The sequence below is a fragment of the Coptis chinensis genome, chromosome 7, assembly GCF_015680905.1.
Source record: "Coptis chinensis isolate HL-2020 chromosome 7, ASM1568090v1, whole genome shotgun sequence".
NCBI classification, from domain to species: domain Eukaryota; kingdom Viridiplantae; phylum Streptophyta; class Magnoliopsida; order Ranunculales; family Ranunculaceae; genus Coptis; species Coptis chinensis.
This window is the reverse complement of record NC_141462.1, coordinates 80,312,618-80,339,816: the sequence shown is the minus strand read 5'-3', so window position 1 is coordinate 80,339,816 and position 27,199 is coordinate 80,312,618. Positions and strand designations below refer to the sequence as shown.

Sequence of the window (27,199 nt, the reverse complement as noted above, 5' to 3'; positions counted from 1 at the left end):
TAATGATAAAAAGCTTACAAGTTGTGCCTTGAGAGTAGGATCAAGGTTAGCTCATACATAAACAAACTTGGGGTCATCCTCAGTTCCTAAGTTGACCTTTTTCTTTCAACTCGGTCTAAGCAGTTGCTTCAGTGGACAAAGCAACCTCTGGGGTCTTGGTCTCTTGCGGTGTCTCCTTGACCTGAAGGGGTGGGGTGACCTCTGGGGTCTGAACTTCTGGGGGGACATTTTTTACCGAGCCCCTAGTGTTCTCCTTTGTGAGCTCGCTTCGGGGTGTCTTGGGCAAGGTCTTGACCTCAGAGATGAAGTCTTCTTCCAGCTTGGTTTTAGCTATCTCTCCCTTTTTTTGAGTGAAGCCCCAATAGGCTTGTTAACTGAGAGGATCTGGATGTAATTGTGGGCATCGAGTTGGTTGCTTCTGAGCTCCATCATGCCTCTGGGGCCAGGGAAACATAGAACCTGATGGAGTGTTGATGGAACTGCTTGCATCTTGTGGATCCAACATCGTCTTAAATAGCAGTCTAGGACGAGTTGACATCCAGAACGCTGAAGCGCGTGTTGATGCCGACTTTGTCTTCGTGCGACCCAATTGAGACAGGTAGAATGATGTCTCCTATTGGGTTAGCTCGTGATCCGTTGAAGCCATAGAGGGGGGCTATTGGATCGATCATGACTGACTTGGGCATATTCATCTCCTTTAGAGTTTGATAGAATAGGATGTCGCACGAACTGCCTGGGTCGATCAGGACACTCTTGACAATCCAGTCATTGATCTTGACGTGGACCAACAGGGCGTCATTGTGTGGGAGACACCTTTTTGAGGTCAGCCTCAATGAAGGTGATGTTTCTAGAGCTGCATCCACTTGTGTGTGGGATGGGAGCCGCTTGCGAGGAGAACTGGTAGACTTCCTGGAGGGTGCCTACTCGTCTCTTTTTCTCCCTGGAAGACATGACAAAGTCGTCCTGGAAGGTGATCATGTTGATGATTTTGTTATTGTCTCTGTCAGAGGAGTGCTGGCGACGCTCATGACGAGATCGCTCACTAGAGCGTCCTCTAGTATGAGAGCGAGCTCTGTTATTGTTACGGGGTGGAGTTCGGCTGCGTTCTTTGCGAGCCATGAGTTTGTGACGCAGGTCACCATCAACAATATCAGTGTAATGTTTGATATGCCCTGCTTCGACGAGGTCTTGTAGGTAGTGATTGAGCCCCCGACATTCATTGATCTCATGACACTTTGCTTTATAAAAAGCACAGTACGACTTCTTTGGTGTGTCTTCTGGCCGTTTTACCTTAGGTCGATAGTAGGCTGCATTTTTTTATTTTATCCAGTATGTAATTTGGAGATCTTGTAAGCACAGCGAACTCTCTTTTGGTTTGGGTTCGGGTGCTGGTTTGCTAACCCTGTTGCTTGGGTCGCTTCTTGGAAGATGGGGCGTTATCTGAGATCGCAACGACCTCACCTGCTTCTTTCAATCTTTCTTTTTTGAGGCCTTCTGCAAGCTTGATGTACTTTCTACTCGTGCGTACAGTTCGACCAGTGTTTCAGGGTGTTCCTTCATGAACGACCTGGACATGTCAATGTTCTTCCTAATCGCGTTGGTGAAGGCCACCGTGGCGAAGGACTCCTTAAGGCCACTCTCCATGGACAGTAACTCTGTCTTGAAATGTCCTAGGAAGGTGCGAATTGGTTCGTCACTCTTCTGAGACAATTAGAATAGTGAATTGAGGTCGGCTTTCTTACGTCTATTGTGGACATACTGCTGGCGAACTGGTTGGTTAGTTTTTCAAAGTTGTCGATTGAGTTTGGTTCCAGCGAGTAGAACCAATCGAGAGCTCCATCTTTAAGCTTGCTTGGAACAAGTGGCACTGCAGGTGGTCGAACTCCTACGCACTATAGAGTGCGAGGCTATGAATGTAGTGAGTTACGTGCTAACCAGGGCACGTACTGCCGTCGTACATTGCGAATCTAGGCTGGATAAAATCTTGGGGGTGGGGGGGTGGGGGGAGGTTTATTAAGTACCTCCATTGTGAAGGGTGACGCACGACACGTCTTCAGCATCTTTTAGACGACTTGAGTGGCGTCCTTCTTGCCGGTGCTCTATCGATTCGCTGGGAGAGGTTGTTGATCTGTTGGTTGACCTCATTGATCCCATCCTCAACGGTAACTCCGTTCAGGTTCTGGGACTCAACCTGGGTTTTGAGAGATGTATTCTCTTGTCGGAGCTGGGTGATGTTGTCATTCATCATGCCCAGTTGGTTGACCAGGTCCTTGACTTGTGCTTGGAGGCTTTCCATTCCGTGGGCTTGAGGTTTGTTGGTTTGAAGGTTTGTGAACTCAAGAAATCGAGCCACAGACGGTGCCAATGTAAAGGTTATGTTTGGTTAACTTACAAATATAGGCGGTTTAAGGGAAAGAGGGGGTTTGTTGGTGTATTTGACCGAGTTCGTATGGACGAGCTGCCTACGTATCAAGTTCTCTCTCTGGTGGGTAACTTGAATCAGGTCAGACTTAGTTCCTCATCCTCTTTATATAGGCAAGGTGTCTGCGCTTTCTGCTCTCCCGCGTTAGGTCAGATCCAGGTCTTCAGGTCATTTACGAGACATTATGGCGAGTTTAAGGGAATTTACTGTGATGCACACCTAAAGCTTCGGTCTTGATGGCAGTCATAAAGACATACGTTACCAGTCGTTGTGAGAGGGGGAGAGTAAGCATTGAGGAGATCGCTTCCAGGCCAGGTCGTATACTCTATTCGAGTCACTTAGATGCGACCTAACGAGATGAGTAAGTGAGATCAGTTATTGGTGGACGAGCTGAATGGGACGTTAGCCTAAGTCGAGTCACTATGAAGCGAGTTCTGAGGACGAGGACATGAGGTTGTTTGTTAACTCTATTGTGTTGGACACGTGTTTGATATCCATTGGATGTGGATATTACTCCCTCACAATCTAGTCTTTATATTCTCAAAATTGCTTGAATATAAACCCTAGATTTTTAATGATCCCTAATTACTTTATATTATCTCTAGTCATAAACTAATTAGAATGAGAGAAAGTTTGTTTTCCATTCTCATGGCAAAACTCATTATTATTTAGTTTAGATTAAACTCTCCTTAATTCTAAGTTGAGAAAAACATAAACTTGAAGTTCTAACCAACAATTCTATACTAACAAATCAAGTTGTCTTAAAGTTTCATTTAAACTATCTTTAATGGGAGTTTATCTTTGATTCATTAGACTATCATGAACAAAAGAATAATAACAAGACATATAAATTGAATTGAATAATAATTTGAAGGTATTTTAATGGAGGTTGGAGACTACAAACCCTAATTATAACCCTAAAAACTAAATTAAAGAGGGATATTACAATGGATACTTAGATTTCAAGTTAACTTATACTTTTATAGAGAACAAGTATGGTTTTACATGTTATGGTTGTTTGGTTATATTTTTGTGGTGGTTAAGTAAGAGTTTCACTATGGAAAGTTGTGTTTGAAGATGGAAAGTGTTTGATGAAGAGGGGAAGGTAGCTTCTTAGATTGTATGCTCTATTTGGTTCGCTGCAATGGGTTGCATTTGCACCCATTTCTCTCTAACTTCCCATTTACTAGTGTTTGGCCCACTATTGCTTAGAACCCGTTACAACAAATGGGTTTCTCCACTTCCCGCATATAAATAGCTCCCACAACACCCATTTGCAACCCAAAAACCCATGCATCCACTTGCACGATCTCTCTTATCTCCTTCGTGTAACACAAACAAATAATTGTCTCTCTATACTGGAACTCTAAGCAAAATCACCTGGATTTTTTCTTCTCTCAATCGCAGCTATTGTTGTGCTTCCATTGGCGTTTGCTGCTGAAAAGGTAAGCCCTTCGCCTTCTTCTTCTTCTTCTTTTTCTTCTTCCTATATCTCTCTCTGATTGAATTTGGCTGGATAGGTAGACTTTTATATATTTTTTCCCCTAAATTATTTTACTCTATGTGGGTTTTGCTTTAATATCAAAAAATGAAAATAAAATAATCTTACTTGTTAAGAATTAAGTTTTGTTTTCAATGCTCTGTTTGGTTCGCTGTGAATTAAGTATGGTGTCAACGAAATACCAGTAGGCAGTGTTTTTTTCTTTGTGTCATTTCTTGAGTACTGTTATTCTAGGTAGGCTATATTATTATATTTTATAGCATGTACTGTTGATATTGTAACTATTGTTACAGTGTTTTAAATGTTTCGAGTATTAAATCACATGATATAGTTTGTGAATTTTAAGTTGTTTCCCTAAATCATTTGATAATGAAAAACACTCATTATATCTGATAATGTTAAATACTCCCCTTGATCAATTTTCTCTACTGGCAGATAATAGTATAGAAGTTATGGATAATTCTGAATATAAGGAGCGAATTAGAGAGGTTGTTGTTGTCACTTGTGCAAGCGTTGCACATGTAGCAATAATATTTACTGCATACTTTTCTTTTAACATACCAAGAGAACCTTATGTTTGTCATGTTGCCGAACGAAATGCATATATCAACTCGATTATATATAATGATGAAAAGCGTCGTAAAAATTTATGGAATCATTCCATCAACTATGTTTGTTGGTTAGGGAAAAGGTCTTTTGGAAGACACGCGAAATTGTCAAATTGAGGAAATACTAATGAGATCCTACATTTACTTGGGCACGATGTGAGGCATAGTGTGATGTCAGATCAATTTTTCCGATCACAAGAGACTATTTGTTGACAATTTAATGAAGTACTTGTTATTGTTTTGAAATTGTACCCATGCTTGGTAGCTAACCATGGAGAAGCCATACATGGTGGAGGACCCATCTGTAACCGTAAGTGATGTTAGTTATGCACAATATTTCAAGGATTGTTTAGGAGCACTAGATGGTACTCATATTAGAACTACTATTCCAGAAGAGGATGTAGAAAGATTTAGGAGTGGTAGGAAGGACTTTACTTCTCAAAATGCGTTAGCAGCTTGCTCATTCGACTTGAAGTTCACATATGTACTAGTTGGATGGGAAGGGACAACACATGACCAAAGAGTTTTGGATAACGCTCGTACTAGACCTAATCCATTTGTTATTCCTTCAGGTAGATATTTGTAACATTATGTTTTTGGTTGATTGTTACTACCGAAAGTACATGTAATAACTATGTAATAACTTTGATTTTTATTTTATAGGTAAATACTACTTAGGTGACGCAGGATATGGTAATGAGCCTGGGTTTTTAACTCCATATCGAATACAAGATACCACATTAGTGAATACATTACTAATCATGAACCTTGAAACTTTAAAGAGTTATACAATAAACGGCATTCGCAACTTAGAAACACAATTGAGAGGGCTTTTGGAGTATTAAAGAAGCGGTGGCCCATGTTATCAGCTCGTTCCCATTATTCATACAAGTCACAAGTTAAGATAACTATAGCATGTTTTATACTCCACAATCACATAATGGGTGTTGACCCAAAGGATCCGATTATTGAGGAAACATGCAAGGAAATCCTAGCATCTCGACAACAAGTTGGTTCTTCATCAAGTCGTAATTAATAGCCAAGAACAAGTTGATCCGTCAAGTAGTAATAGCCAACGACCTACATTTAAGGTTGAACAAACTCGATGGCTACAATTTAGGGACAACACTGCTGACAAAATAAATATTGACTATCAAAACTACAAACAACGAAGAAATGTGGGAAGAAATGCATAAGTATATATAGTTTTATTGTTTTATTGTTTTGTCTTATAAGAGATTGGTAGCATACCTCTATGTATAATTATTGTTTTGTTTGTGTTTGTAATTTCGCTTTATTGAATGTGTGATTTTAATTGATATTTTCTTTAGGTGCACTTGTCTCTCTCTCACTCAGTGTATGCAAGTGTTGTGAATTTGTTATTTAATTTATATTACATATATGGCCAACAAAGTACCCGAAGTAAATTAAAGTCTGAAAATGACAAGAAGCAAATGAGTTTGACTTTTTCCATGGATGCTGCACTAACAAAAACTTTCCTTAATGCATATGGGCAAAACAATAAACATGGTAGGGTTTGGGATGAAGTAGTGTATACATCAGTCCAATTGGCAGTATTGGCCAAAACTCAGGAGCAAGTTGAAAAGGCTCGTATCACGAGCCGAATGTGTACAATGAGGAAAGAGTACAATTTTTTTACTGATTTGGCATCAAGAAGTGGATTCGGCTGGGACCCAATTAAGCAAACAATCATAGCTCCTCCTTCAACTTGGATTGAGCTCCTAGCTGATTCGGTAAGTTGCATTTGTTAAATTGGTCTTCAATTGCATATAATAGCCGAAAGCACGTAGTAGAAACTACAGTACATTATTTTCTTTGCGGTTAATACAATATTGAACATGAAATTGCAAACAGGGGAATACACTTGAATTTGGTGGCTATATATAGCGTAGCAACACCTAAAAGTCCCCTGAGCCCTAAATCCCTGATGCATATACATGTACCTACAAAATAGCAGAAGTGCGTTGGAGTCTTAGAGAACTGTCAATAAGTTGTTTTGGATAGTAGCACTTTACAACAAAGTAATTGAACCATAACTCCACAAGAATACAACAACGCATAGTTCCAAGTTATTAGAAGTTCCTTTACATACACTGAACAAGCTCACATGATTGGATTTTAGTGTATTATTTGATCCACAACAATCTGGCTGGGAAGTGGGGAGTTTAGGAACTAATGTTATTCACGTTCAGGAGCTTACCATGTTGTTTGAACTCTAAAGTTATAGGATGACACTTGCTGATTTGGGTCTTAGACTAGCTGAAATAAGACTAATTACTACATGGAGTCAAATTTTATATGTTTTTAATATAATTAGGAATGCCATATTAGGACTTAGAAGAAGATGATCCTCATTGTTGGACTTATTAGAATATCGATGATTATATATAGTTTGTTGTTTTACTAGGTTTTGTGTGAATGATGACAATGATCTGTTTTTAGTACATGTGGATTGCAGATGAACTTGGTGATGGACTTCTTTTATTATCTTAAAAAATCTAGTGTTGTGTTGTTGAATTGTCTATTTTTAATTGGATTCATGGTGTCTTAAGTTTTATGTTCCTAGAGATAGCTTATATTATATGCTTAGGTGATTTCTCAGTGGTTATATAACTATATAAAACATGAGTTGCTTGAATTTTCTTAGCTTATTGGCTTTTCACTTGTTGAATATGTAAGCATGTGTTAGTTTACTATTGATAGTGTTCTTAGGCGGAGATTTGGAACTTTGAAAGAAATCTTCTTAGGCGGAGATTTGGAGTTCAAACATGCAATGGTAGAGGAACTTTGTGATCTAATTGGAGATATTTGATTTCCTGTTTTTATTTTTTAGTCGGGAGTTTATAAATAAATTTGTTGGATATATATGTAAATAGATAGGTTTATTTAGTAGTTTTTTTTTTTCCTTTTTTTTGTGTGCTTAAGTTAGGATTTTAACAAATGTGTCCTTCAGTGCTTAGATTCATTGAATTACATTCTTCAAATATTTGTTTGTTCGTTATAAAATTGTTGTTATTTCATTTTTTTAAGTAATTAGTGATCCAATGTTCATGTGCATAGTATTATGTTGTTTACTCACAATGTGAACCAATTCAATCACAATATTTGAATGAGTGATAAAAGAATGCAATAATATGTATTTTGTACTGATTTATATGCATTGCAGTGAATCAATCACAAAATGCTTATTTTGCATCTATTTGCAAAGGGTGAACCAAGCAACTGTAAATGAAGTACCTTGCAAGTTGATGCATTGCAATAAGATGTATTTGCATTTTTTTTGCAAATTGCATTCAGGTCCAGCGAACCAAACAAAGCATGTAGCCCACTATACTTTACTTAATGAATGGGTTTGAAAACATAAACATGAAAAACAATATTAAAAGGCTTTAATGAAGAAGAATAACTTGTAGACAATGATTGAATGAATAAGAACTTGTAGGTAATGAGAAACAAGATTGAAAACTTGATAAACAACTTAGATTGAAATAAAACAATAAAGACTTGAAAATTAAATGACTTGAATTAAAATCATACACTGCTTCTACATGACCATAAATTAAGTCGGTGTTTTATCTATTTTCACTTTTTGGCTTATATACTACACCTTTTACAAGTTACAAATTTGTCCTCCTCCCTTAGATTCAAGCCACTTCATGAGTTGCTTTATATTTTTTGCTTAGATGCAAGACATCTCATGAGTTTGTTTTTTCCTTTATGTTTTTCCTTTTGGTTTTCTTCTTGGGCAAGCTTTGGTTAAGCAAGACTACTTTTGAATCAAGGCCATATTCTGTCTTTCAGGTTTGTATTATTGACCGTTGATCTTTGACTTTGACTTTTCCGCACTTCCTCATATAAGCTCGAGTCTTCCTAATCAGCATTAATAGAGCTTCTTTTGGCGCTAAAATACATCTTTGACGATAAGTAGTATGAAAGGCCCTATAACCTGCAAATGGTAGCAAAAACTATGAGTTGTCTATTTATTAAACATTGCATAAAAATGACATATTTGAAGCATTATAAATGTAATAAAACGCACATTTGAGGTCTGATCAACAACCTCCAAACAACATTTTGTTTGTCCTCAAACAAAAATGAGAGAGATAAAAACTAAAATCACAAATGTGTGATTTATTATATTAATTTCGTTTCGCGGAGTGCGATTGCATTGACCATATGCAACAAGGACTTAAACCACTAGGAATAAGCAAATAGTATGTAACTGTGTAATGTCAATGAATAAACAAATAGTATACTATGCGACTTTATATTATAGGAATAAGCAAATGGTGTATAACCTTATAATTACCTTGACACTGATATGCATTATTATTGTTTTTCTTGTTAATAAAACTGAGATATCCAAACTAGTTAAATACTATATTGATATAGAAACTGAAATTACATATGGCTTGCTACTGGAATTGAACAAGTAGTTCAATCTCAATTTATTTTGTTTAACTAGAATTTCCTTTCACAGTTTGGGTTTTTTCGTACGTGTTTTGAAGGTTGCGTTTTTAATGAACTACTTTAAAACCCAAACTTTAAAATCCGTTGATATTATGTTTTGTTTTTTTAAGAAGTATTTTTTTTTTTTTTTAGTGGAGTGTTTTTCCTCTTGATCTTGTTATTTTTTGTTTGTAGTGGAGTGTTTTTAATCTCATCAACAAAAATGTAAGTGGTCTAAAATTTCTTTTGATTTTGATTTTTTATATTTTTAATGGCAACTCCAAAATCCAGTCTAATCAACCGACGTAAGGAGGTCTCTTGGGATAAGGAGATCAAATTTACAATATATGTCCGTCATGGCGTCATCAAAAAGTGAATGTTAGATCACTTTATTTTCTTTCTATTTCCTCCTTTATTATTCTCTCCTCTATTCTTTTTCTCCTTTCCACACAAATCAACTACGCCGAAAACTCTCCAATCAACCTCTCCCTCTCTGTCTTCCCAAATCAACCGATTAACCCCCTCGATCAAAGCTCCCTCCATCATAATCTTGTTCTTCATCTTTTTGAAGTTTTAACATTGATCTTTGTCGATCTAATGTCGGTCACCATGACATAACGATTTTCTAGTACTAAAAGTACAATACATTCACGAAAACTTTTCTTAGAGTATTTCCAATGCAAGCAACAAGTTTTCACCTCCACGTATGACTATTTCCCCTCTTTGCTACTTTTCTGGTGAAAATCTATGAAGGGTTGCCCAATGCAGATGTGACTTTAAAACTTTGGACAAAATGTTTCATTATGTCTAAATGCAAAAAATGAAAAAATATATAAAAAAAAAAAAAGTTTGACGGAATGAAACATCCCGTCCGAAAAAAAAAAAAAAAAAAAAGTCACAGGACAGAATGTTTCATTCTGTTTGGAAAAAAAAACGAAAAATAATTGAAAATAGACGCGAGACGGAATGAAAAGTCTCGTCCGAAGTTCATAACTCAACAGCTATCTCTGTAGTAAGTACTACCCTCATTGTCACTAAGTTACAAACTATCCTCATTGTCACCCTTGCATTGAGTAAGAGTTTTTGGCTCCATAAGAGCATTCCCAATCCAAGCGAGAGTTTTTCACCTCCACGTAGGCTTAATTTCTCTTGTTTCCTACCGTTTTGGTGAAAAGTAAGGTGACGCTGTCCAATGTAAATGTGAGTTTGAATATCGGATGAAATATTTGATTCCGTTTGAATGTAAAAATCGAAAAAACTTGCCGGACGGAATGAAACATCCCGTCTGAAATTTAAAACAAAACCGAAAAAACACGCGAGACGGAATGAAACATTCCATAAAAAAAAAAAAAAAAAAAAAAAAAAACACACGAGATAGAATAAAACATATCGTCCAAAGTTCACAACTCAGCTATTTTCTCGGTAGCAACTGTTACTCTCGTTTTCACTTAGTCACAACTGACCGATTTTGTCACCTTTGCATTGGGCAAGAGTATTTTCCCAAAAAACGGTGAAAATTGTCAATTTCCCTCTATAGTGATTGTGATTGAGAATGTTCTTAGGGTGACAAATTCCTATTTCCCCTCAGAGTGACTTGTATTGGGAATGCTCTAATCGTTCTCCCAGCTTTCAGTGAGACATGATAGTGCACACTCCTACAAAATTATCCTACCTACTCACATCAAGTTATCACAAGCCATTGATTTGTAGTACTTCCACTCATGGGCCTATCACAAACCATTTATCCACAAAAACAAAACTACTAATATACAACCGAGTCACAAACTTAAACCAATCCAACTCCCAACTAATACCAACGTGTCCGTCCATCACTCCATCTAAGTATCTAACTACCCAAACCACACAAATCTACAAACCTCGTACCCCACAGCAACCCACTAAACAAACATCTCGACACACCAGATAAAAAAACTCGTCTTCGTTTATGATACTTTTAGCCGACCCTTTTAAATAGGGAAAGAAAAAAATAAGAAAAATAAAAAAAAAATCTCCGCGACGACGACGACTCGTAATTTCCAGTAGAAAAATTATTTTATTATTATTATTTCCTTTTGAGGTTCAATCTATTTCGCGATCTAATTTTGTCAACGAATGCAGGTGAATTTCCCAACTATATTTACATTTTCACTTCAATTCAATTCAATTACTATTACTATTACATGCAAACCCTAGTTAACTTTTTGATTGTTTGATTTACTTAAGCTTGCTTTGATTGGTTGGTTAATTTGGTAATTTTGATTGAGGGTTTTGTAATTGAAGATGATCAGAGTTAATGTATTGGAAATAATTGTTAGAAATAAAGTTGGTTAGTTGGGAAAGAGAGTGTAAGCTATTGGATATATAGTTAATTTAGGTATTCAGTTATGGATGTGTGTTTGATTTGTTTTGCTTATTTATTAGGGTTTTGTGGAAAGTCTAGTGGGTAAGTGTTGGATTGTCAATTAACGAGTGTGGGTTAAACTACTTTCTTTTATCTGATTTTTTGTGAATTTAAGAAAGATGATTGGAGTAAGCTGAGTTGTAGCAGTTGTTTAGTTGTTGCTTACATGTGTTGGAAAGTAGCTGAGAGAGTGGAAATAATTTTCGAAAAGTTAATTAGTTAGTTGGTATTAGAGGGAAGATATCATTGTAATTGGATCAGATACGATGGAAGTTATGTTAGTTTTTTTCTGTTATGGTCGTGTGTTTGATTTCTTTTGCTTATTTGCTAGGGTTTAGTGGGCAAGTGTTTAATTATGCGGTTTCAGGGAAGCTGATCAGATTATGTTAATTTGTGGAACTTCTTTAGTGCAATTAGTTGCATTGTTGCTTAAATGTGTTGGGAAGTAGCAGATAGTTGGGAATAACTTTTGAAAAGTTAGTTAGTTGGAAATAAAGGGAAAAGTAATTGTGGTCATTGGATATTGTGATGAGAATCAGTTTGATTTCTCTAGTGTTGATGCTGTATTGTTGCCTAGATTTGTTTGGTAAATAGTAGAGAGAGTTGGAGATTACTGTTGGAAAAAGTAAGTTATTTGGAAATAGAGCAAAATAAATCGGTGACAAGTAGTTTGATTACAACAATATGAAACTATGAAAGTTTATTTAGTTTTGTGTGTGTGTAATGGATGCGTGTTTGATTTATTCTATTTGTTTGTTAGGATTCTGTGGGAACTCAAGTGAGCAAGTGCTGAACTGTCACTTGAGGTAATTAAATTCTTTGATGGGTTGGAAACAATTCTGGGCATGAGTTGGCGCTATTAATTTTGCATAATGTCGGGGAGTACGAGATTTGAGTTGGCTGCTGGTAGTCCAGAGAGTTCAACATTTGCTTCAACATATTCAAATGGGCAACGAGGGAACTATTCAGGTCCTAATTTGGATAGGTCAGGGAGCTTCCGAGAAAGTGTTGAGAATCGGATACTAAATTCTGGGCCTGGCTCATCTAGAGGGAGTACTCCTTTGTCCATGGAAATGGTGCCTTCCCAGTTCCTGAACTTGGAACAACTTATGACTGCTGATCAGAAATCTACTCGTGCTGGCGAGTTAAGAAGGGCCTTGGGTGTTTCTATTGCAAGCACTGCAGAGGACCTTACTTTTGGTGCTTCTCATTTAAAACCTCCTTCTCCAATTGTAGTAGAGGATTTAAAGCGATTTAAAGCTAGTGTGCTTGATACCTCTCACAAAGCCAGGTATTTTTTTTTTAAATTTTTATTTTATTTTATTTTTGATAATGGAACATAGCACATTTTACTTCAAAAATATGTGTTGCGGGTTGAAGAGTTTATTTATATTTGTAATATATGGCACTCATAGCTGTTTATAGGTTACCTGAGTCCATCTGCTTTGTTTTGTATTTGATCAAAAATCCGAGTTCATCTGTTACTCTAAGAAATTCCCATGAGCATCTAACAATCAGCATTGGTTGAGCTAGTAACCACCGATATGAGCATATTGGTGACGCTACTGTTGCTGTAGTCAAGTAAGCCGTGCCTGCCTTCGGAAAGAGAAGTGATCTTTATGGAAACTTTACACAACGCTTAGTTTATCTGTAGATTGGAAAACGTAGGGTCTGACAATTAACACTGTCATTCTGTTACTTTTGTGACTTTTTTTGTGTTTTTTTTTCCTGCTAAAAATATATCTTGTTTTGACCAGGGACAGATCGAAAAAGTTGACCGAGTCCATTGGAAAGTTGGATAAGTTTCGCCACATTCTCTCCTCAAGGAAGCGTCGTACCGAGTCGAATGAAAGATCAGGTGGGATAGGCATGTTGAAGATGGGAAATCAGATCCATCAAAGCCCTTCAGATATTATTACTCAGAGACTGGAGGATAGGAATAAGAATGTTGTATTAAATAAGCGTGTTCGGACATCTTTAGCGGAAGTACGGGTTTGTATTTAAACACACTTGTTTTTTTAGTTTGCATCTTGTCTTGATTATTTACCTCATATTACGAAAATTTCATCCAAGAGCTGAGTAAGTTCTTGCTCTAGGATGGCCTAACATCAATTTATGTGCCCTCAGCCATTTCTTCTTCCCCTTCTTTTTCCTCCCTCAAGCTGCCAATCTGCTTAGAATATGGTGGAACACAAGCAATTCCACTGGCCACCTGTTTACTGGTTTTACTTTGTTCAGGATCTCTTTTACATGTTTAAGCTTTGTACAGATCATTATATAAAGCATTGTGTCAATAGATTACTTCTTTAGTTGAAGGGAAGTCAACTGGATTGAAACTTATAGGGAATAGTTTTTTACCATTACTGATCATCTTGATTATTCTGTACTTTGCATATACTAGTTGCTAAGTAAGTTTTCATTAGCTGAATATAGCCTAAATATAGTCCTTTTTTTCCCCCTCTCTTCCCCCAATCAGTCAGAAGGTCGGAATACAGCTATATCGAGGCAGCCTGTGGTCATGGAGAAGGATAGAGATATTCTCAGGGCTTGCAACAGTGGTTCACTTCCGGCTGAAGAAAAGATTCGTGGATTGCCTGCTTCAGGGGAGGGGTGGGACAAAAAAATGAAGAGGAAGCGCTCAGTAGGCACAGTGGCTACAAGAGCCATGGATGGAGAGCGAGAGTTGAAACGGGCAATGCATCAGAATCAGAAGCTTAGTAATGAGCCTAGGCTGCAATCATATGGTGCTAATGGCTTTGGGTAAATTCTTTTGTTGTGCTAAGTCGTTACTAAGTTTCTGTTAGTTTCATATGTTTTGTGGTCTTCTTATGTTTGAACTTTAGCAGCCGCTGAGCAATTGCACTTGGATGTTCAATATCGAATCTGCTTTCTATTTGTAATTGTCATATTGCTAAGTATGTTATCAATGATTTTTTTTTTGCATAGTATATTCTATATATCACCATTTTTGTTTCTATTTAGAGGAAAAAGTGGACAAAATTAGGCCTTTTTGTTATGCTTAAAGCACAGTGATATTTAGAGATTTCCGTTTTTGTAAATTTATTGGGGATCGGGTCTCATAGTTATTGTGTGATTGATGGCTCAGGTACTTTTGCTACCCTTGATACTTTATAATTAGGCATTCTCAATTTAAGAAGCAGGTTGACAGATGATAAGTGGGCTAAGGGTGCGAACTTAGTTTGGATGTCCTAGTTCCATGTATATGTACGAGCTAGCCAACTAGTGGTTTTTTTACTTGTCCAAAAAACGAGAGAATCCTTATAATGTCTCTGTTATATACCCTTTATTTACTCAATATAATTCCAAAGTCGTAATTTTCTCTTAAACCAATTAGTCCTGTTAAGCTTTTCTTACATTGGTGTTAGGTTATCAAGTAATAATTTGATGTCATTAAGTGGGGATGTATGGGCTAGTGCTATATGGGTTTGTTCGAGTCTTTTTAATCCACTGGTGCGTGTTGACCATTTTCATAATTCTTTCACTGTTATGTTTCTTTTTCCTTCAACACCTCCTTGTATTGATGAGTCTCTTACTCACTTTTTTCGTACTTTCTTCTCATATGAAGAAGATGCCAATTTATCAAAGAAATAATAATAATAATAATAATTCCGTTCCGTCAGGATTGGGAGGAGAATATTGAAATAACTATTCCACTAACTATTTGCAATGTAACTCATTAAAGGGCAGAAGTTGTTTTTGTTTAATTTTCAGCCTCTGAGCATGACATTGTTTAGTCTAATCAGTCACCCGGGTTGCACTGAACAACTTTATAACCTTGTATCCAGGAGACTTTCGTTTTTCTCAAATTATTTATTATTTACAACTTGAGTACTTTTGAGGCTATTTTTAATTTTCCACTTTTAAATTTAATTCTCCTTTATTTCAGATCAGGGCCTTCCAATGGAATTGCTGGAATCAACAAATTGGATGGTGTCTCCCAAGTTAACACTTCAAATGGCCGTGTAATTTCGAGGAACGAGGTGGATAATATGTCTTTCGCAAATGAAAGAAGGGAACGTGGTGGTGGAATCGATAAGGAGAGACTTTTACTGAAGGGAAACAAGTATGTAAAAACTTCTTGACATATGAATTTGTACTTAGAAGTTTGCAGTAGATATGCACTAAAGTAGAATTCATTTCAAGCTGGATGTGCCAAATTATCTTAATATTTTGTCTTGACATTCTATTGATCTACACATTATTTTTATCCAGGCTCAATGCTCGCGAAGATCTTCAGGTTAGAAGCCCTAGTCCAGTGACAAAGGGAAAGGTTTCTAGGGCTCCTCGAACTGGTTCTGTCGCAGCAAATTCATCCCCTAGTTTGTGTCGCACATCCGGAGGCATTGATGGGTGGGAACAACCGCCATGCTTGAACAAAGGCCAGGCTGTGGGTGGACCAAACAATCGTAAGCGTCCTATACCTACAGGGTCGTCTTCACCCCCTATGGCTCAATGGGTTGGTCAGAGACCGCAGAAAAGCTCGCGCACAAGAAGAACGAATCTGGTTTCTCCCATCTCAAACAATGATGAAGCTCAGGTATCCTCAGAAGGATTTGTTGCACCAGATACTGGTACTAAATTAACTGTGAACGAACCCAGTGGGCCGCTTCTCCAAAGAGGAGTATCTAGTACCACTCAACATCTCAAGATGAAGTTTGAAAGCGTTCCCTCTCCAGCGAGATTGTCTGAAAGTGAGGAATCTGGAGCTGGTGAAAACAAATTGAAGGAGAAAGGGGTGGATAATGAGGAAACAGAAGGCAAATGTGTCAACACAATGCAGAAAGTTGGCTCTGTAGTGCAGCCCACAAAGAAGAATAGGATGCTTGCTAAAGAAGAAATTGGAGATGGCATACGAAGACAAGGAAGGAGTGGAAGGGGTTCATCCATGTCAAGAGCATGTGCTCCACATATAAGGGAAAAAGTGGAAAGTCCGGTCACATCAAAGCCCCTACAGAGCACGAAACATGGCTCTGATAAGAACGAAAGGTATTTTCTTTTCTTTCATGGCAGAAAACCTAAGTAACCCATTGACTGTTTGCTTAATGTTGTCATATTTCACTATTGTTGTTCACTATCGGTTTTCTGATTCAGTAAATCAGGCCGTCCACCATCGAAAAAATTGGCAGAACGCAAGGGTCTTAGTCGTCCTGGAAATGCACTAAACGGTGGTTTGGCTGACATGACAGGTAGGATTGCCTTATCAATACATTTAGGGTACTCCTTTTGCACTTTATAAATGCCTTGATGTATGTAATTGGTGCTATAATCTGTTGAATACTTTAAAGAATCTCTTTAATTGGAAATTCAACTAAGGGGTTTTCATGAAATGATATAAGATGATACCTTAACAGAAGTAGTGAAAAAGTGAGACAATGAGACTATATTCTCAAATGGCTTTTCTGTTGCGTGTTTCCAGATTTTGAGTTTTCCAGGGAAACATCAGAAAGAGTCCAGTTAACCTTTGCTATTAAAATATTATAAGTTTTATAACCTCTCTTCTTAAATCATACAAGCTCAAATAGCTCGTTTCATATTTTTCAGGCGAATCAGATGATGATCATGACGAACTAGTAGCAGCTGCAAGTTATGTTCATAGTGCCCGAAGTAAGTTTTTTTGTTTCAATACTGTTTTGCTTCTTGAATCTTTACTAAAGTATGCACACCCATCATATCTGAGTCGCTGCTTTCATTTCCTTTTACAGATCTTGCTTGTTCTGGTTCATTCTGGAAGAAAGTAGAACCAATGTTTTTTATGGCCAGTTCAGAGGATACAGCATACTTGAAGCGACAGGTGGCAACTGCCTCTTTTTTGCTTGTATATTTGCGCACTAACTGCTTTAGTTGCAAATTTTGCTTGGCCTTGCAAATTTTTAATCATTTCTCTTTTATTGGATTGGATTGGATCAGTTAAATTTTGCAGAGGAGCTTGATGAAAGTTTACATCACATGTTTGGTTCTGAGTTTTCTGTTCTGGTATTTTCTATTCACCAGAACTGTATTGTATATATAAGTGCATGGTTATATTTCGATAATTTGTAGTCATAACAGTAGTCATTGCAAATCCTTGTTTTAAAACTTATATGGAAGAACTAGCCAACCGTCACGCGTGCTGTGCAAATTTAACAACTTCTTTTTAGTTAATCACACATATTTAGCCACTTGCAGTAGATTTTAATTTTGTATTGGAGTAAGACATTCCAACATTATTAATTTTCACTTAATTAACAAAATGATTTTTCGACTTTCGTAAAATGAATAAAAATTTAAAAAATATTAAAATAATAATGGGAAAGCTTTATAAAGCGAAAGGAACGACAGGCGAAGTCCTGAGGGAGCATAACTTCTTGTAATTGTAATTCACAAAGGTGCTTCCAGACCTTATTAGTTTGGGCACGTTGTTTCCTCCGTCCGGCTTTGTTCCTGTTCCCACCTTTCATATCAATGAATAGATCTCTTTACTTGTAGGACTTGTCTATTTTATTCTTTCCAACTTGTGGAATGGGACTTAATAATTATCTGAAACCTTAGAGAAATGGAATGCAACTATTTTTATTTACCTAAAATTACAAAAATCGAATTTTCCTTAACAACCATATAGTTGTTTTAACTTTCTAATTTATTGAACTAAATGCATTGATAAAAGGTAAATTGCTAACTATTTTTGTTTTTTTTGGGCTTTGAAATACTAGTTTTTACTTGTATAAAATTTATGTGCCAAGCTTCTTTAGCCTGTTTTGGTGAACATAGGCATGTGCCCTCTCTATATGGTAAAACCCAAACACTTACATATGTAGGCCTAAAAAAACTTTGACTGGATCACACGTGATGGTGTGCAAATGGATGGCTGTGATTAGATAGGGGGGCAAATAGTATCAAACTCATAGTACTGTTCATACACTGATACACACACACACACACACACACCTTTGTTCTCATGCTTTGTTTCTATGTAGTCACATTGATACAAGTGAGGTACTCACTCACTAGTTGTACTTGGCTGTGCTTTTGCACCCCATTCTAATAAAGTTTACTTGTCAAACAAAACAAACATTCTTATATAATAGATAGATTAAATGAACACTTTTATGTTACAACTGTTTATATTCGATGGATCGCTTTCACTTTGTAATTCTGAAGGTTTTCTATTTCAGGGTGAACTGGTACGTGGCGAAATAGCATCCTCTCCACCTATTGTTTCCAAAGACAGGCAAGGAATCTATTCAAATGGTGTCAGTTCAAAAGGAGCAGCTTGGACGCAAGGGTCAGACGATCACTTTCAGGACAATACTATCAGTGGAAAACTGAACGGAGAGAGAAGGTTCAAGGAAGTTACTCCATTGTACCAAAGAGTTCTTTCAGCGTTGATTGGAGAAGATGAAGCTGAAGAATTTGAGCGTAGCAGTGAAAGGAGATATCCACAGTGCACTTCTAATCATTTAGATGCTGGTTTTAAAGATGAGGACAGGGTAGATTCTGAGTTCGACTCAGAAGTGGATATTAGGGCTCAGAACGACTTTCTGTTGGACAGCTTTTCATGTGATGGAAGTACTGTTTCTAAGAGTTTTAGAAGCTCTAGCATTCACCATCCTCTATATAGTGATGAGCTATGGCGTGGAGATGATGGGTTGGTAAATTCAGAGACTGGGGTTGCCTCTGGGTTTGCTAATAATCATTCCCAACCTTTGCACACAAATAGTGTTGCCCATCCCTTGGAATGCCCATATGAACAAATGTCTCTCGATGACAAACTCTTATTGGAGCTGCGGAGCATTGGCCTGTATCCAGAGGCAGTGGTAGGCTTTATACTCTAGAAACTCTAATTTGGAGTCGTTCCTTTTCCTTTTCTTTGAAGTTTGAAGCATTTTTTCTTACTTGCATTAATCGAGTGATTTATGAAGCTTCGGTATTGTTAGTCTAGGTGTAATTTGTTGTGGTTTGAGATTTTCTAGTTTCATAGCACATTTTTCTTACTGAGTGGTTGTTCCTCTGGTGACTTTTGTTTTTGGCCTCACATCTTATTGATCTATTTTCCAGCCTGATCTTGCTGAGGGAGAAGAAGAAGAGATTAATAATGATATTATTGCACTAAAGGAAGGGCTCTACCAACAGGTTGTGTGCTGCACATATATCTCCGAGCTAGAATTTTTTCTGAAGTAGATACTTAGAAATTTGTCTAACAGATTGCATTGGAAGGGATTGTGTGTCTTGTTTTAAAAACCTAATTGTTACCAATTTGATCTAACAGGTGGAGAAGAAGAAAGGGCAGTTAGGCAAGATAGATATTGCTATTCAAGAGGGGAGAGAAGTTGAAGAACGGTAGGCTTTACTACACTGTGAAATACTTTTTTGAGTAGAAGCAGACTTTATTGTGTTTTGAGAAAATTGGTTTATTGTGCAGGAATCTTGAGTGGAGTGCAATGAACAAACTTGTTGAAATGGCTTACACAAAAAACGAATGGTACGTTTAATACACCATCAAGTTAGCGTGCTTTAGTAGTTTAGTGGTGTAGAAGCTTGATATTTGCTACCGATACCAACTCTTTCAAACGTGTTCAAAATCTAGGATGTTACTGTAATCACCTGCGTATGCATTCATAGTACCTGAGTATTCATTTACCTCGGAGTCACAGAGTTGACACCACGGTTATGTTTCGATCTGTGATTTTGTACATATTAGTACTGTACTAGCTTTGCACCTGCTAAGTTGTTGTAGTAGTATTAGCCCTTAATGTGAATTGTCTTTGTAGATGGAGAATCATCTCTCAACGGGTTCTCCTTGTATAAGATTTAGCAATTTGTTATTATTGAGGTGCTTAGCATGGAGTCTCACATGGGACTAAGAAAGCCTTGCATTCCTTGCAATATAGTGTGAAGGGTCCCAGGATGCTCCATTTACAGCCAATTGCTTTTTTGGTTGCTCCAAGATGGTATGAGAGCAGGCTATAGTATTTGATATACAATGGGCCCGTTGACTCCACATGGGACTAAGAAAGCCTTGCATTCCTTGCAATATAGTGTGAAGGGTCCCGGGATGCTCTATTTACAGCCAATTGTTTTTTTGGTTGCTCCAAGATGGTATGAGAGCAGGCTATAGTATTTGATACAATGGGCCCGTTGACTCCACATGAGCCAAGTATGTTAGTCCACCTGTTAGGTTCAAGCAACGCCAAAAGTTATGGGGTGTGTTGAGATGTTTAGTGTATTGTCCCACGTGGGACATTTCAAAGCTTAAAGCCTTGGAGAAAAGTATGAATGATCCTTGGCCGCTCCACTCAAAGGCATTTGGTTTCGAGTTGGATGTTCCAAAGTTTAAGAGTATTGTTAGTAAAATGAAGATAAATTTACACTTTTACTTGTGTCTCTTTAGCTACTGAAAGTACGCATGCCTATCGACTATACTCAGAGCTTTTGAGCACCTATTGAAATGGTAAAATTCTAAATGAGGGGAAACTTTAGTAATCTCAGTTGCTTTACACAGACTCACTCTCCTTAAATAAACAGAGAACACATATTGTGACTCCTACCCACTCAATGTGGTTATAACACATTCTCTATTATATTGCGTATACTGCTATTTGTCTACCACTTATATTTCTCAAGTGCCCCTCAAGCTGAAATATGCAGGCTCTGCACATCAGTCTTGAAATTACAATAAGAGACCCAACAAAATACATAGATACCATCTCTCCTTTACGCAAAATGACCAACACAAAGATAATTTTAACACCAAGAAGAACAGAGGAAAAAGATGATTTTTTTTAAACTCCGGCCCGAAGCCTGTCACTGGTCGCTGGATTTGTCTGGCCCAGTGTAACCCTAAGGTCTTGATACCAAGTAAAATTCTAAATAGGGTAAAACTTTATTATTCTAAGATGCTTTACACGGACTCACTCTCCTTCAATAATGAGAGAATACATACTGTGATTCATACCCACTGAAGCACTGAGTGTGGGACTAAAACACATACCCTAGTGTTCGTTTTCTACTACTCACACTTCTCAACATAAACCATATCCAAAATTAACGCAGTTCCAAGTTGGATATCATCATTTGAAATTAAAACCTGCATCAAATGCTGGTATAGTTTCATTTTCATAGGAAATATTTCATAGTAATATCCATAGTAATTTTATTAAGTTTAAAAAGTCGCAAGTGTAAAAATGGCCTGCAAGTTGTTATGTATCAAGATTTTTCTAACTTAAAAAATGCAAGATTGTGCATATCAGGATGTTAAGGATAATTTAGTATTATGATGATGGTCAGTAGCATTTGCTAGGACTTCAACTGGGAGCCTGGGACGATGGTCCGCTTCAACCCATTCCTCCACTTACGTGTTCCAACATGCCTTAGATGGGGTCAGAATCATCACTAAAGCGGTTCTTCATGTACGATTTAGTAATTTGTTATCGTTGAGATGCTTAGCATATAGTCTCACGTGGGACTAATAAATCCTGGCAGTGTAGTGTGAAAGATCCCGGGATGCTCCATTTAAGCCAATTGATTTTGAGGTTGGTTGCTCTATAGTTTAAGATGGTATGAAAGCAAGTTGTAGTATTTAATACATAGGGCCCGTTGACTCCACATCACCCAAGTATGTTAATCAACGTGTTAGGCTCAAGTAACCTATAAAAATAAGGGGCGTGTCAAGATGTTTAGTGTATTGTCTCACGTGGGACATACAAAGCCTTGGAGAACAGTATGAAATATCCTTGGCCGCTCAAAGCCGTTTAGTTTCGATTTGGATGCTTCAAAGTTTGGGTTATGACAGTAAAGTGAAGATAAATTATTTTCACTCAAAAGCACTTTAAATCTACAACTCACTCAATCTCTTAGTTTTTTTTCTATCTATCTGCTTAAAAACAATGGTTTCACCTTTTAAAAATAAAATAAAAATAATAATGAATTTATTTTAAGGTAGAACGTTATTCCCTAAACCCTTTATGTCCCTTATCCCTTGTGAAAGTGGGAATAGAACCGGAGACCTTGGGGCGACCAGTAGGCAACTGGCCACCTTCAAAACAATGGTTTTACTTGTGTCTCTTGAGCGACGGAAAGTACCTTTATCAGTATATCGACGTCACTCAGAATTTTTTAAGCACCTATTTAAACCATTTCTTAAATTCAAACAATTCGAAGTTGGATATCAATGTTTGAAGTTAAAACCCATCAAATGCTGTTATAGATTCATTCTTCATAGAAAATATTTGATAGTAATTTCCACAAGTTTTATTTTTTCTCAGTAAGTTGTCAATACATATATATATCGAGCAGGTTCTGTTTACCATACTTTTTATACCATAGTTTATACCACACCCTCTTACGAGATGAATTAAGTGCTAATAATTTGTGGATATGATCTACTAACTATAGATAACATCTTCACAAAAATTAATCTCATTTGGAAATTTATAACCTAATTAAAAGTTGTCGTAAACTTTGAATTTTTTTTAATGGTTTAGATTTTTCGATTTTGCAATCATCTTTTGACGTAGTTAAACATTATCAAATATATCCTTTTATACTTCGTTTCATCAATATATCCTTTTAAACTTCTGAATATCCACATGCCTCATACTATTTTGCAAAGTTATATGTATCAGGATATACTTTTTCAATCAGTTGTTGTGTCAGATATTATTAATTGAAAAAATACAAGATTCTCCATATCAGGATGCTATAGTTTTTTTTTTTTGTATTATGTCGGTCAGTAGCATTTGGTAGGAGTGCAGCTGGGACAAGGGTATGCTTTAACCCATTCTTGACATACGTATGTGTTCCAGATGCCTTAGATAGGGGTCAGATTCAATTTCCAGATTTTAGCTGCAAGGGTAAATCCTGTGCAAAGTATGCTCTCTTTTGCTAATGCGAAAACCTTTAACTTCTTAGATAGAGCTGCTTGTAGTATAACCATCACTATTTTTTTTTAATAATTTATTTCTTAATATACTTATAAATATTTTACTTATTATTATTATTATTATTACTAGATTTGTTGCTACGCAGTGGGTGTGAGTGTAGTGGAGGTGGAGAAGAGATAGAACTGAGAGAGTGAGAAGAGATAGGGAGAAAGAGAGGCTGGGTATGGTGAAGAAGAAGGAAGAGGAAGTAGAGAAGGGGGGGGGGGAGGTATATATTAGCGAGGCTTTTGGAGACCCAACCCAAGAGTTCGCTACGATCACGGATTATTATTATTATTATTATTATTTTGGGGGTTGGTTGGTTGGTTGGTTTTGTTGCATTCTACTTCCAGTTACGTTTCGGCACCTTTATTTTAGAAATGCTTTATGTATCTTTGGAGAGAGTAAAGCTAGATGCTGGAGTTGGTTCCTATTCAGTAGTTGTATAACCAATACAAAATTAGTGTATAAGCTCTTTGTCTGTCATTTCCCTTGTCATGTCTCTAGCTTGTCCAGTGTTTGGCTGGCATTGGAGTTTGTAGTACATGGGACAATTTATTAAGACAAAAAGGAACTTGTAACAAGATCCACGATCAAGCAAAGATGCATGTTTCAAATTACAGATAACCAAAGGAAACATTGGTTGATGTAACTGATCCTTAAACACAAAGTAAACAGCACATTCAATCTTCCAAAAATCAATTTCTAAAAGTTTTGGTCTTCTTAGTGACATTTGTACTTCCGTGGCCACAAAACTAATACCCTAAATGATTAAATACCCCATTTCACCCCAATCTTAGAAAATCATTTTTTTTCTTTCATTATGGGTTAAATTTGTAGTGCTTAGAAGAGATTATGTTATGATTATAAGGGATGATTAGCCTTTTTTTATCGATCCAACAAAATGGTTCTCTTCAACTGCTTGTAGAGAAGAAGAGACTATAATAGAAACTTTTTGAGTTCTCTTTTTTGGGTAAACAGAGATGGGTGGCGTTATAGGGAGAAGAGCTTACTTGGACCCCCCCCTGGGTATGGTGCTAACATCCTCGTTTTTACTGTTGCACTAGCCAACAACTTATACAGCTGTACCGATATTAGAGGGATTAAACTCGAAAAATGCATCTTAACCCATGTATATGCACAGGGTGCCCTATTTGTGCTACCAAACAGGCCCTAAATGTTATAGGGGGACAATTTTTTGCTGTTACTATTATTTTATAATCTAGAATAGTGAGAGATGTTACCCGTTTGGCTATATAATAGTGTGGTTTCTGGAAATTTAAAGATTCATTTGTCTCGTTTTAAGTAACATGGACACAATTTATATTCTTAAAAAAGTCCTTGTCGGACACACAAATGCAAGGATACAGATGGACGCGTTATGCATATGATTTTGAACTAGGGTATCTTCTATAGTTAAAAGACTAAGAAAATAATCTAGTAACATAGTTACAACTCCTTGATATCCCACTTCCATAGTTAATTATTTAGGAGGCACTTTGTAAGGTCTTGAGCCCAAGATTTAGTGGTGTAACTAATGAATAGTAATAGTTTTCTTTTTAATTAGTTGTGTTCCCTTGTCCTACTTCATATAGGTCACCGTGTCGGACACCGATACGCATATCTGTTTCAATGTGACTTAGATCTTGTTTGGTTTATTGGTTGCTGTTCCTTAAACGAATCTGTCACCAATTTCACAGGCTTGTAGGGGAAACAATGCTTCAAAAGGTGGACATACTAAAATCTCAAAACAAACTGCTTTGGCATTTGCTAAGCGGACCATCAAAAGATGTAAGAAGCTTGAAGAAACGGGTAAAAGTTGCTTTAGTGAGCCTGCACTGAGGGATCTTATTTTCTCTGCACCTTGCAACAACGATGCAAAATTGGTTTGTGGTGCTGTGGCACATACATCTGGTGAAGCTTATAATGGTCAACCAGAGTCCAGGGCATCAGGTATGCTTAGCTGAATATGATGTTGTGTTAGATTGAAGTCCTCGAGTTCCTCCATATGCTTTTTGATAGTGATTAAGTCTCTTTTGAACCTACATGCTTTGGTACATAAGGTATTTGAGGAGGAACCATATACCAGATGGGTTGAGACTTATTAGGGAGTTAGTATTTATTTTGTTTAAATGGTTCAGTGGTATTTAGGTTTATTTGTTTTGCAGTGGTGGGCGCCGTTTCATCCTTTGTTGAGAAACACGGTCCTTTTGGTGATAGGCTCGATACGGGTTCAGCAGATGCATTTCAAGCTCTTACTCACTCATATGACCAAGAATTTACAAAGCAAGAACCAAGCTCAAACAGGAGTAAAAAGAAGGAGGTGCTTCTTGAAGAAGTTGTTGGTATGGGTTCCTCAAGAGCCTCGGCAGCTCTTGGTAGCACCCTTGTGGGTGGAGCAAAGGGAAAAAGAAGTGAGAGAGATAGGGATCAGAATAAATTCATGTCGACAAGGAATTCTGTTGCCAAAGCTGGCCGTCAGGCGTTGGGTGGTTTTAGGGGTGAGCGTAAAAATAAAACAAAGCCCAAGCAAAAGACGGCTCAGTTATCAACGTCTGGAAATGGTCTTTTAGGCCGGGCTGTGGAAACAGCAAACCCTGTGTTCCCTCCAGTAAATAGTTCGAGTGAAAAAATGAGTAATTCTAGCAGTAAACCAAGCAGAGAAGTGGGATTGCTGCCACATGTGGATACTCCTGAAGATTTATCGAAAGAAACTGAAAAACCTGTTGACTTTGCAAACTTGCAGCTGGATGAAATAGACCCAATAGAAGAACTTGGTGTATCTGGTGGGCTAACTAATTGGTTGGACTTTGATGAAGATGGTCTACAAGATCATGATTCCATGGGCCTTGAGATACCTATGGATGACCTTTCCGAGTTGAATATGCTTATGTGAAGACAGCCCACTGTACATCCCTGTGCATTATTCTAGAGTTTAGATGAGAATACTAGAGCTGTTTTAAGATATGACTAACTACCTAAGTTATCTGTCCGATCGCAAATGGCCATTGTAATTATAGTAGTCCATTCTTTCTGTACTTCTCCAAAGAAGTTGAAGAGTCCTGATTGTTTATGTAATCTCGAGAATTTTCTTTTTTATACACAAGCTTGTTGAAGAGCCTTTATCCTGTCATTCAAATCAACTTTTTTATACCTCACTTGATATATGCGTTCACAAATGTATAGAAGCTGCTTCAGATCCTTTCATAATGTCAGTGTTACATATGTTTATTCTCAAGGATTGTGAGTCCTCTACTTAAGAATGTCTTTGTAAGTATGCACTCATGATATTAGCACCCTTTAAGAAGCTGCAATTGACTGATGGATTTGTAGCTATGCTATCTTAGGTATGGATAGTGCAATTGAACAATTTTTTTTCCTTTCTTTTATTTGTAAGTATAGACACATGATATTAAGCTGCACTTAGATGTGCATATGTAGTCTTTGTTATGCATAACACAATTGACAGGTTCTGTACTTGGTTTGCTGTCATCATTTGAGTCAGCTAGAAGGTGGGCACTGACCTGGTTCTTCCCTCCTAGTAGATGCAGATTCAAAATCTGGTTCTTCCGTCAATTTTCACTGTTCATAAATATTTAGTTTTTACTTTACTCATGTTTGTGTTTTTCTTTATAATGTTGACATGGGCTGAAGTCTCTTCTGACGATGACAAAAGGTCTGATGGGAAACCTATGTCATACGTGTGGATTCCATCTCTTCCATATTCCAGTTTAAAGCATGGAAAGCCAGAAAAGATTGTTCCTCCTACAGTTAGCAGGTATTGTACATATTTGTATTTTGTTTTGCTTATGTCTAATTGCTTTCTATGCATTTGAAATGTTTTATGGTTAATTGGAAGTAGATATAGTTATCTGTAAA

The 27,199-nt window shown here is 37.1% G+C and overlaps 1 protein-coding gene across 1 annotated transcript; it reads left to right on the top strand.

Annotated features, from left to right (window-relative positions):
- Positions 1 to 10,975: 10,975 nt before the first annotated feature.
- On the top strand, positions 10,976 to 26,443 carry LOC147489214 (uncharacterized). The gene is given in 17 exon segments (XM_086570405.1): positions 10,976 to 11,119; positions 12,163 to 12,693; positions 13,160 to 13,394; positions 13,879 to 14,162; positions 15,310 to 15,486; positions 15,636 to 16,409; positions 16,515 to 16,609; positions 16,965 to 17,027; positions 17,126 to 17,214; positions 17,331 to 17,396; positions 18,575 to 19,216; positions 19,458 to 19,532; positions 19,669 to 19,739; positions 19,822 to 19,864; positions 19,867 to 19,881; positions 25,021 to 25,273; positions 25,489 to 26,443. Coding segments are annotated over 16 exon segments (4,029 nt in total). The 5' UTR covers positions 10,976 to 11,119; positions 12,163 to 12,274; the 3' UTR covers positions 26,217 to 26,443.
- The last annotated feature ends 756 nt before the right edge of the window (positions 26,444 to 27,199 follow it).